The sequence below is a fragment of the Molothrus aeneus genome, chromosome 1 (assembly GCF_037042795.1).
Source record: "Molothrus aeneus isolate 106 chromosome 1, BPBGC_Maene_1.0, whole genome shotgun sequence".
Lineage (NCBI taxonomy): Eukaryota > Metazoa > Chordata > Aves > Passeriformes > Icteridae > Molothrus > Molothrus aeneus.
Window position 1 is genome coordinate 45,535,495 of NC_089646.1, and position 12,918 is coordinate 45,548,412.

Genomic DNA, 12,918 nt, shown 5'->3' on the forward strand with positions numbered 1-12,918 from the left:
ATTTTCCAGTCTCACCTTTAATCATGAAATGTTAAGGCACTCATGTCCAAAAAGATAATGTGAAGTTGTTTGGGGTTTGTCTTTTTGTTGTTAATTTTCAATGTCTAGAAATATTTCTGAAAACTAAAGTCAGCTCATAGTCCTGAGTGTAACAATTCTTCCCGTGAAACATTTGCTCTAGTCTTTTTAAGAAAAATACTGGACTGTGCTTGAAGAGGGATATCAGCCAGATATATAGTCCTTCTAGAATTCACATAGCACCTCTTCCTAGGCATAGGAGTTCATCTTTCCTTTCTACAAAGTATGTATTTTGAAGAGTTAATTTGTAGAAGAAATTTTATGTTTGGAAAGAACACAACTCAATCTCCCAGTCAAGACTGTAATCAAAAATATTTTAAATTTGATTCATCCAAAAATTATCAGATTCCAGTGCATAGGGGAAATATTATGTTTCATATTACATTTAAGTAGTTATCACGCTGATGTTCTGATATGTCTAACTCTTGTCAGTATTTATTTATTATGAGACAGTGGTTTTTTTGGTTGTAATGCTTTCAGAGTTGTAGCTTTCTTCTGGACAACTTTCTGATTGGTTTTGAAGATACTGAATTTGATGCTGCTCATCAGTAATGATTAAAGATAATATGGAAAAATTTCAATGAGTACCTGAAAGCCAAACCTGTTTTCACCTCTACCAATGTATATTTGCCTGCATTAGAAGGTGTCATTACTTAGGTGTAAATTGGGCTAGAAGACAGAAAACATGCTTTTAAATAGTCTAGAGCATATCAGGTGGCAGGTAAGTTATTAATTAATAACTACCAAAGCAGAGGGAATATATGGCTTCTAGATTGAAATTAACTGTTTAGACTGATAAGGAAATCTGAAAAAATCTCAATTCATGTGCAGTAGTCAATGAATTGAACCACAGGATATATGTGAATTGTCCATGTGACTTGATTTCTTTGTTGCTCTTTTGAAGTCATCCATGTCCTGATTTGCTGAAGCTTAGCTAGGTGGATACCCACCTGTAGGAGTGATTATACATGTTTTCAGTTTATTTATTGTGAGCAGATTTCACTGATTTTTGTTAGGTTTTGTCTCAAATTTACTTACAGGAAACTGCACTTACTTATTAAGAATTAGTAATGATGAAGGACAGCTGCTACCTTTCCTAAATATAATGCCAATAAATGTTTCCTTAAATGAAGGACTTAGCAGGTTTGCGCTTTCAAAAATATTTTGAGGCTTCTGTTGCTGAATTTTTATCCTTTGTTTCTTTTCTTGCTTCCTTTTTGATTTCTGTTGTCTTCAGACATGAATTCTAACATGCTTCTTTAGTATTTTAAGTCCTAAAATTATAATTAGATGCAAACTTTGGAACTTACTTATTCATGATGATCTTACTTAGCAGTGTGTTAAAGCTACATCAAAGATCCATTATCTTTAACTGTTTGTTTTCCTCTCATGGTTAGTTGAGAAGTTGTCCTCTATGAAAGACGTGGACTGGAATAACTTTGTGAAAAGAGTGTGTTCCCTGCTTGAATCCAGCGAGAAGAATACAGGAGCAGCACGTTCTAAACTGAACTTACTGTACTATCTGTGCACTTTGGTTGTCCACAAGGAGATTGCAAACAGGCTAATTAGCTCTCAGCTGGTAAGTAATAAAGCATTGAAGGAATCAACATGGTTTACATATTTGCCATTGTATCAAAAATTAGCTGCTTTTGGTTATAGTTGAAAAAATCAATGGTCTACTGGAAAAAATATGATGTTGATTAAAGTAAAAAACCAACAAAAAATATTAAATTCCATGTTAGGTTTTTTAAAAGGGCTGAGTAAAACTAATTCATTGTCTTAGATTTCAAATGTATTTACATATAGTTTTGTTGTGTTAGGGAAAATGTTGGGGTAAAAATTAACCTTTACAAAGAATGTAAAATAATTCATGATGAAAAGTTAGTCTTTGTAAATCATTAAGTGCAGATGGTACTGTAAAGAGTTCATGTATGAATTACTAAATTAATTTTATTTGGTCATATGTCCATAAAGAATAGCAAAAAAGCTTTCTAAAGAACAGGCAGTAAAAGTTTCAGTAAACAGGCCTTCATAGAGTGACCATGCTCTCTGATGAATCTGTTTTGGGATTTCACGTTTCAAAAACCATTTTCTACCAGACAAACAGTTTTATTAGTATGCTCTATGGTCATTTAACATATTTCTTCAAGTCTTGCATGTGCAGAAGAGAAAGACACTTTTTTTCCACCCTCTTATGTAAAGATATTACAGAAGCTCTCCTAAGATGAGCACTTTTCATTTTATTTAATAGGAAGTAAATTACTTTGCTCTCCTACATTTGTAATAAGGTACCTAAGTTAAAAGGTGAAATCTGTTATTGTTGGATGTAAGATACTAAAGGCAAAATTGCACTACCAAAAAACTGGATGAAGAGCATTTAGGTTGGAAGCAGTGATAGGTCTTATGCCATAACATTCTTGTGAAAACCAGAAACAGAATTGCTGGAAGATGTATTCTATTAGCACTGGAGAATTTGGAGCAGGGGGAACAATAATCCAGTAACTGAATAGCCAATTAACAGAACATTTTAGAAATTAGTTAGTAATTATGCAGTTTGGTTCTTAAATGGCTGATTATATATGTTAACATTCATTATTCTGGTATTTGCCAACTATTTTGATAGAGACTCACAAAATCATTAAATACTTGTTTTATAATACTATATGATTATCTCTGTGCTTGTAGGTGAAAGAGTCAGACCTTTTTTCTCTAAATAGTGTTATTCAGAATGAAAAAAATTTCTTACATTCAGATATATGCTTAGTAGTTTACTTTAAGGCAAAAATATAGTAGTTTACTTTAAGGCAAAAAATATTCATATTTTTCCATTTAGGCTTTTTATTTCTTTAATCAGTGCACAGTATCTGCAGTATTTGTCTGTGATAATTCTCTTAGCAAATGTTATCCAAATACATTTTTATGAAATTACTGATCTTTTGATTTCTTGTTTATCATTTGGAACTATCATATCATTGAAATTCACTGATGTTTATTTGTCTTCTTTAAACTATAGTTTCCTATATTGATACAGCAGTTGCGTGCAGCTGCCAACTGGGATGTGTAAGTAACAACTATTTTAAATTAATATTTTCAAATACAGACTTGTTGCTGAATTTTATTAAAGATATTTGTTAACAGGTTATTTGAGGAGTTTTTTAGCCTGTCAGACTGCTGTGGTATCTGACTGGGAGTATGATGATATAAAATGGAATTTTTTCAGCATTGAATTAATATGTTAATTCTACAGGACCATAGATTATAGAAAAACTCTAAAATTTTATGTAGATAATGTAGAAGTTAGTGCATCAAGTAGAGTTAGTTAAAATCACAAAATAAAATAACTCCATGCCACAATACAGTAAAATAACTATAATGGCAACTCTCTTCACCCCACCCCCCCCCTTCGCCCCCAAACCTGTCAGGAATAGTTCAATGTGATAGTGCCCTCTGCTGTTTCTTTCATAAAAGTTGATTTTATTATTCCAATTTTTTCTTTTAATGAACCATTAAAAACTGATTTGCTGATACAGATTTAATTTCTCTTTTGTCAGCTATCCTGAAAAGTCTAAATTATCTGTAGGAGTTTTCTGTATTATATAAAAACTGAACATGAGCATGACTATTAGTAATCCTAACAAACTAAAGAACTTTCACACTTCAGAGCTAGAGGAAAGACATGTCTTTATGCATATAATTACTGCTAAATTGGGCTGGAATAACTTGTTGATACAAAGAAAAGAGAAATAAGAAGAAAATCTGAGCAGTAAATAAGATGTCAAATTTTTCTGCCCTTAGCAACCTGTGTAGACTATAAACAAGATATAATTGTGTTTGTAGTACTTTGTAACTATATTTCCTGCACCTACAAAATATTTATTTGATACACAGACGTGCTAACATTGCTCGAGTGATTGGTTTACTGGCGTTACACACATCTGAACTTGAAGAAAATGTACCTGTTTCTGAGGTAACTTTCCTTTCTTTCTTTTTTTTTTTTTTTTTCCAGCAGGGTTTTTTTTTTCTCTTTATGTCAGAAGCTTTCACAGTATTTTTTGTTTCGACCCTTGCTTTATTTTTAACTCATATATGTAAAGCGTAATATAATCAATTAATTAAATGTATAAATTTATGAGCTTATTCTATGTAGTTGTAGCTCGGATCTTTACTAACCCGTGGCCACCAATGATAAAACTAGCATTTTTCCCTCCTTTTCATAAAGTCAAGTAGTCACAGTCATACTTTTGTGCATGTGGAGGAAGAAACTTTGACACATTTGGCTATCCTGAAATGTAATTATTGTAATTAGTATAAAATAGTACAACTGATTCTTAGAGAATTTTTTTCAAAAAAGAATTTATTGAGATGGGACTAATTTGAGGTTTCTTACAGTTCTTGAAGAATGTGTGTAATGAAGGGGAAGTAATTTTCTTTGGAGAAGAAAAGCATTTTTAGTTCTTGTTTGGTATTATACATGGTCAGTAGTTGACTTAAACAGGAGACTGATTAGATTGTCTTATTGTCCTTTTCTTGCATGTGACACATGCACATAAATTGTGAAATCTTGACAGAATGTGCTATTTAATGTCTGTTTCAAGTGTGAGAGTGACATCATTTCTTCTTCATGAGGTAAAGCCAGAACTTCAGTTTAGTGGATGTTTGAGTGTAAGACCCAACTGCTAAACACAAGCTGTAAACAGGCCTGCGTGCTGTGCAGATCTGGTGTAGGAAAAAACAATTAGTGGTTAATACCTGAGTATTTGGAAATGCAACTAAGGAAGTTTTTGCTGGTTTAGGTACCTCTGGTTTCTTCTTAATGAATATTAGAGATTATTGTGAATATCTTGCTATGTTGCCATTAACGTTGCCATTCTGTAGTGAAAACTGAACTCAAAACACTATTGTTGTTGTCTAATGTTTGCTGTTTGTTTTGTGGAGTTCCAGAGTGGGGCAAACGTACTTATAGTTACAGTCACTGAAGTTTAGTAAAAGTCTTTCAATACTGACAGTTTCACAGCAATTGAATTCCAGGTCACAATTTAAGTGTGCTCTTTAATGTGGCAGACTTTTTTCTGGTATTTAACTTCTTAAAGTTAAAATACTCAAAAGTAATTTTGAGATGCCCATATGGCTTTTGGCTTCAGGTGTTTGTTCAGGTGCTTAGCAAGTAATATGTTTAGCAGTAGCTAAACACAGCAATAGCTAAACATATTTCCCTCGCTTCCTAGTTTACATCAGAAAACACATATCCGAGTCAGCATTTGTGTTTAAAAGCAATAGACAGGAGTAGTTATATGTTGCTGCAGGCCCCCAGCTGGGTAATAATTAGCATTGACTCCATGATTCTCAGCAGGCTGATCAATCACTTTGTTATTCTATACTTATTAAGAAACCCATCGCCCTTACAGTCACCATACAGGTGGACCCAATTGGTCCTTCCATCTAAACACCATCAGCATTGGCCAATTAAGAAACCACGCTTTGGTAAACAAATCTCCATAACACATTCCACATGTTCACAACAACAGGTGCAGCAAGTGAAGATAAGAATTGTTTATCATTCTTTTCTCTGATCTTCTCACAGCCTTTCCCAGGACAATGCCTGGGAAAGTTGTGCATTTCTCTCTGTGGCCAGAGAGCTGCTGCCACAGTTATGCATTGACCTGTAATATTATTTTGCTCAAAATGTTTCCAGTGCTTTTTTTATTTGAACATACGAGTCATTCACAAATGGAATTTAGCATTTTTAGAAGTATTCAGATACGTCAGGAACCAAGTTAAGCCCAGGACCAGTGACATTTAAACTGAAGGACTAGAATGAAAAAGTAACTTTCATTTTAACTTTCTGGCCCCATTCTTATGTTAATTAAAATTAGTTTTTATATACATTCATTGAGAAAATAAGGAATTTTTAAAAAATTAACAGGTCTGAGTTAAAAATGCATCTACTGTGCTTTATTTAATGACATTCATTCCAAACTTTTTTCTCTCAAAGTAATATCTCTGAACTAAAAAATATTTTAGTGCTTACAAAAAATTAGAATGAGGAAAAAACCCATTGAATTCTAATATTTTCATGTGTTCAAATTTATTTGTGCATATATAATGTAAAATCAAATAACTGTAGGCAGTACACAAAATTCAGTAGTTAATTTATAGGAAAAATAGGAAGGAGTCATTTATGAATTTCTCACCTAGGGATGTATTCCCCTCTGCTCCCTTCAGAGGAATCTGTGAGTTGGTTGAACATTCTTGTTAACCGTCAGCTGTTTTATGTTGTATGATGCTTAAAAGACCCCACCACAAAGCAAAACATGTTATCAGCATTATATACAGAATTAAATATAATGGTATAATTTATCCTCTCATATGAGCCATCTGATGCTCCAAGTGAAGTTTATTCGTGGCTGTTGTGATTTAGGAAATGTCAGAATCAAGTGTCTTGAGCTGAACAACATAATCTAAAATGACACTCTGTGATCCAGGTCTTACAGCCTGAAGATATAGGAGATCTGTCTCTTGGTAGGATTTTTTGTGTTTTCCTTCCTCTTCCGTTCCTAGTACCTCCTAATTTGATTTGATAACTGTTTGATTTTTTGACGTGTTAAACAGAAGTAATCTCCTTTAGCTCCTAAATTTGTTCCCAAGTGTGAAAAGTCAATTGAGAGCTTGTGAACATATGATTCTGGAATCATTTTACCATATGTGTAGTGTGCTATTTACATCAAGCTTTCTTTCCGGTTGTTTTCACTCAGTCATGGCCCCTTTGCAGTTTTTTTTTGTTACCTCATTATACAGTCATCACTTGTGATTTCTTTTGTACTTTCAAAGCAGCACAGGACCTGGTAGAGACTTGTGCAGGTTGCCAGTGCTGGCCCTTACATATTAAAAAGCTAACTCTTTATTTCCACCCCCTACTGCCTTCTACCCACTTAGACATTTATTTAAGGATAGTTACTCTATCCTTGAGCTTGAATCAGTAACATTACATTTTTGTTGTTGTTGTTGTTGTTAAAATGGTATTATCAATAGTAGTAGCATTAATCTCTAAAGAGGCAGAAAAACTTTAGGAAAGAAAAGAAGCCTTTACAGGCTAAAGTAAACTTTCACATAATACATGCAAAAAGCCTTTAATTTGTTTGTCTTTGAAAAATTAATGTTTTGGGGTTTTAAAATTTTTTAATTTTTTTTTTTTCAAGCAAGCAGGGAACAGCAGTTTCCTTTGAATATAACCACCAGAGGTCACTAAAACACAAAATAAAATGCAAGTAAACTACTGTTTTACAGACTAGCGAAGCAGGGAACTGTGTACTATCTTTATTCTGCTGATGTATTCGAGTATGTAGGTCATATTAGAAAAAATTAGAATAAATGAATATTTATATCTGTAAATTCAATTGCAGTTGATCTATTTCCATTTAAGTATTTTTAAGAAGTATATTGCATTGATTAGAAAAAATGAAACTGTTCTTAGAATACAGTAGGGGAATTGATCTCTTGTATAACTGCAGATGAAGACATTTTATGTGCAATTTCTTCTATTGTGCAGCTGCAATAAAAGATTTTAATAGGTCATATGTTTTTTCCTGACTTAATATAATTTTTCCCCCATAGAATTGCCCTTTATAAATCTGAAACATAATTTCCTCTTATTTATTGCTAGTTATCTTAGGAAAACACCTGAACTTTAAAGTTTTATTCTTGTATTTAGATTTTGAAACTGGTTATTAAAATTCAGTGAAAAAAACCCATTCTTTTTAGGATTCTGTTCTTCATCTTACAGGAAAAAAATTCTTCCATAGTTAGGAAGGCTTGTTTTGATGTATATCTAATTTGGTGTATTTATTAACAGAAGCTATTGTCCTTTCTTTTCTGTGAATATACTGGCCCTCTGCCACCTAGGATGCAGCCACTCTGATGTTACATTTCAGACTCAGTCTATTATTTTACTGAGAGATGGTACAGCAACTTAACAGTTTGCCTCCATGTCAGGGAGCAGTGTCCTTCTCTGTCTGGAAGGACACAACCCTAGAGTTGTTCTCTGTCTGGCCTTTCTGGTGGCAAAATCTAGTCCTTTTCCTTACCTTTCCCAAATTTGCTAAATGGGAATATCAATGTCACCGTATGGCCTAGGCAGTTGTGCCTGTTTTTTAACAGACCTCAATCCACTGCTCTACTGAGTATTTAAAGGGTCCAGAGAACCTGGTGCAGCCTTCACACTGCAAGCTTCTTTGCAAAGCCTTTGGTTTAATGTATTTCACGGACAAATTAATAAATTGCATAGCCCATGAAGGATGACAGCATATCAGAATATCTCCATAATGCTGAGCTTTGATTCCTTTGTCAAAGTGGTGAAATATCCAGATTTCTGTTTTCATCTGAACTGAAACTCCATATAATTTGAGCCTTTTAATTTCTGACTTTTTATTAAAGTACAATTTAGTGGTTGTTTTCCACAGCTGGAAAGCATCTGTATGGTTACAGGTGTAGTTTTATGACCTGTAACTCTCATATATATTCTAGCCAGCTCATTGTGTCTACATTGCTCAAGGTCTACAGTTTGTTGTCGTTCAAATTCTTACAGAATGCCAATTTTAAGTCCATTTCCTAGCTTACCTCTCTGATAACTCCTGTTTCTAGGCCTGTCATGTCTGCTCATATTATAGTGATTTCAAATAAAAACGGTTTGATTCGGCCATTTGTTCCTATTTCGTTTTAATGTTGTTTTATTGTAAAATGACCTTATAATGATTCTCAAATATTATTATAATTTTAGTGTATCCTTGTTTTCTCCAAGGGCCCTTTCCTTGTTTTGATCTGATATGACTTACATGGAAAAAAAACCAACACGGAACAAAACCCACCCGAATTAAAAAAATCCGTAGTCAGGAGATAAAATCTGTAGGACAATGTGTGTGAGAATTTACGCATGTTCATATACACACATATTTTGTGACTTGATTAAAACTTTGCAGTTATCTTTCTGACATGATCAGGACTGTCACTTAAAACTTTCATAACAGTGAGAGGGGTTCCATTTAAGTTTTTTGAGTGACTTCTAGTAAACTTTCAACCTATATAATAAATTTATTCAATTTATTTTCAACAACATGGTTCAGTGAATTATAACTTGCATACTTGCCTGGGGCACGTGGAAGGAAAACAAATGAAAAATTGACATTTATCAGGTAAATTAACAGAAACTCATGGTGTGTTTGAGAAAAGTCCTTCTGAATTAATAAACATAAAATGAAAATATAATTAAATTAACAGTGAATATATCAAGCATGGCAATTCTGGATTATTGGAGAAAATACTAAGACCTTTTGTCATAACTGAAGATCCTTCTTTTTCTTCTCTCAAAAAAATATTTTTATCAATCCAATTAATTGCGCTTGCTTTATGTTTGAAGTCCAAAGCAGGCTGGTAGTAGAAAACAAGGAAATTTTCACCTAGGAAGGAGAAGACATACATTGCTTACTGCAGGATTAAATCACTTTTTGCAATTTTCTTAAATTAATTGCCTGACTGAAGCAAAGACTCTACCATTCTAAAAGATATTTAATTGACACTGTTTTCATAGTCCATTAAATTTACTCTGTTTTCTTTGATGGGTGAAATAGTACATTTTTCCATTAAAATTATATCAGTGGTGCTGCCAGTAGATATGTTTGTAGTTATTTTCAGTTTAATTCTTACGACAATAAAACTGCTGTGTTGTTTTTAGTTTTTTCTACAATTCTGTTATTTTTTGGGATGATGACCTGTGCCTCTAGGACCCTTTCCTTCAGCAAATAAATATTTATGTCTCTGGAAGTTATATATATATATGTCATATTTGTCATATACACTGATGATACATTTGGGGTGTGAAAGGCTGGGTGAACTAGATGGAATAGAGTTTCTGTAGTTAAAATAACTTAGTAGGAACATTTTTTTCCTGTGGAAGGCATGAAATATTTGCTTTCCGTACACTGCTACAGTGTCAGCAGAAGCATCAAATACAAACAGAAAAAGAAATGTATAGTAGAGGTGGCCTTTGAGTCCTAGCAAAATGCATGTATTGTACTTGAATATCTGTACATAGGCTTTGCCCCCGGAGGTCCTGGTTGTCCTTGATGGGCTGCAGCTGTGACTAATGAAGATAACTGGGATAAAAGGGGGTAAGTTAGCCAGTCAGGGAGAGCTTTGAAGGAGCCCTGAACTAAGAAAGAGCAACATGCAGAAGAAGGAGTCTGTGCTGTGAAGATCTGCAGCCATGAGAATACACTAAGGAGGTATGGACTTTAGAAGTCTGATAACAACAGTATGGGACTGCAGAAATAGAACAACAACAGAAATGTGCACTTGTCATTCTGTCCATGAGCAAGAGAGACTACATAGAAAAACATTTTGTGCCTAAGCTTCTTGATATGAAACAAATTATTTTTTCCATTAGCTTTGGAAGACACGTATCTGTGTAAGGCCTTAAGTATTTCCTGACATTATTCTGATATTGTTTATGTGATGTTTGCAAAATCGCATCATACAATATTGCAATTCTTTGTGGCATGCTGTAAATTCTTTTTTTTTAATTAGATTTTTTTATTAAATATAGCTGAGAATTTGGTTTTAATATATTTTTGGTACCTTAATTTTCTTTTATACCAAGCAACTTTGTGTCTATGGATGCTGTTGTACAATTTGCACACTGAACTATTTAGTTCTTACAACAAAGTGCATTTCTTAAAGAATTAACCTGAAAGAGAGCCCTTCTTCCACCTCCGTTTGTCTTGCACTTGTGAATTGATCCTATCATAGGCTAGGAACCAAAGAAAATAATCCAGCCTTTTCCTCTAAAGCATTTGCTTGATTGACACTATTAGGCTACAGCATGTTTTTGTGATAGAAATTGCACACTGGTAGTAGCTGAAAAGCCTAATTTTCTTCTGCCTTCTGATTACTGCATTAAAAGACACTCAAGCCAGGCCCATTGTTAGGCAAGATCACTCGTATATGAGTTGTAGTCCTAGCTTTTCTTCTAAGACCTTTTAGCCATCATCTGGGGGGAAAAAAGTTATTTTAGTCTGAAACACTTTTAAGAAAGAATTCTTTAGAGAAGGATTGTTGTTTTGTCCAGTTTGCATCTTCACTGAGCAGAATGAAATAATTTGCAGTGCTCAAAGGGAGCTAATTTCAAAGAAAATTAGTGGGAAATTCCCTCTAATTTTTTTTAAATATGAGATATTCTATGCAGAAATAATAAATCTAAAATATTCTACATGTATATTTTACCAATGGGCGTTTGTCTTTGAGGGTCATCAGCAAGGCTTCTAAAAAGGGGATAAAAGGTCTACTGCTTGGAACAAGATGACTTGGAGTAACTTCAAATCAATTTATGAATAGCGTAAAAGCAAGGAAGAGAAGAGAAAAAAAAAGAAAAATAGCACTTCCTTGGATGGTCCTGCTAACCCTTATTCTGTGGGGACTGATTTCCAATTTTAGTTTGCATTTTTAGATGTAAACCAGCTTCGGTTGGTTGCCACTGACGAGTTTTGAAGGGAGGAATCTTTGCTTTTTGGGCTCCTTAGCAATCATTTTCTTTGCTTGCCTTGGACAAAAATGAAAACAGAATCTCTTGCTGTTAGAGGCAAATATTTTTATCTGGTCCTTCCTGTGATTAAAAAGCTTCAAACTTAAGGGCTGGGGTAGAAATCAGATGTATTCATGAACATCTGCTACTGAGCTCATGTGCTCATATGACTATCTTGACAGACTGGGAGAAGTAATAACATTTTTTTTCCTTGAAAATAAAATCCAGCACCCAGACAAACAAACAAACAAACTCCAAAGCTTGTTAAAATTACTTTTATGTCTGTTTTTGATTTGTTAGTAAATGTACCTGATTTATAAGTTAATTGCTTCTATTTGTTTCTGATTTCATCCCTTTGGGACCTTGAATTGATTCCAAAGCAAGCTGAATCTCCTTTTGAGTTAATGACATCTGATTTGACTACTCATCTACTAAGACCTCTTCCTCCAGCAGTTACAGAATAATTGAAAAGATAAGAGTTTTTACAATGAGTCAAATTTGCATTGTATCCACCTGGAAAAATGTTACACTTCTGTCTTCTATTTTTACCTAGAGGAGTTGCAATATGTTGGTTTTGGGGGGTTTGTTTGTTTTGGGTGTTTTTTTCTCCCTACATTCTGGACAGCATTAATGCCACATCCATAGTCTGGCAGTCAGATTTCTCTTCAGTCCTCCTTACTTCATGACCCAGTTTGAGTCAAGATGTTCCGAGAAAGCTGGCAGGTTTTGGTTTTTTTCATATACCCTTTTAAAGATGAGTGCTTGAATACTACTCTAGATTCTATTCTGGTTAGTGGCACTAAAACCATGGCATACTTTCTCATCCTGGTGAGAGTGCTTTTCTCAGAGGAAAGTCGGATTGCTTTGCCATTATTTGCCCACATTACATTATGCGTGTGTACTCACAAGAAAATGAGCTAAAATTTCCATTATGCTTGAGACATAGACAGCTTTTAACACTGTAAGGGTTTGCAGAATTATGGAGATATTTTAATTTCCACTAATACTTGCAGACAATCATATTAATAGATCAAAGATGTAGAAATGTTGGAAATCTGTACATTGCCACTGTACTACTTAGGGTATAAAATACCTTCTTTTTTGAATATGCTGTAATTTTCACTTCTGGACTCTCAAAACAGCAGGGAACCTTCTGGATACAGCTTGAAATAGATTGAGAATCTGCCACAGGTAATAGATCAATTCCACACACTATTGTTGTAAATTAAGGCAATGACTGTCCAGATATGACATTTTCTTCTTTCTTTTCT

At 33.9% G+C, this 12,918-nt stretch overlaps 1 protein-coding gene across 1 annotated transcript in view; it reads left to right on the forward strand.

Annotated features, from left to right (window-relative positions):
- Nucleotides 1-12,918, forward strand: part of ULK4 (unc-51 like kinase 4) — a 215,026-nt gene that overhangs the window by 19,110 nt on the left and 182,998 nt on the right. Inside the window, exons 15-17 of the mRNA XM_066556214.1 lie at nt 1,476-1,657; nt 3,092-3,138; nt 3,967-4,045. Of these exons, the coding sequence (XP_066412311.1) occupies nt 1,476-1,657; nt 3,092-3,138; nt 3,967-4,045 (308 nt within the window). The remainder of the gene's footprint in view (nt 1-1,475; nt 1,658-3,091; nt 3,139-3,966; nt 4,046-12,918) is intronic.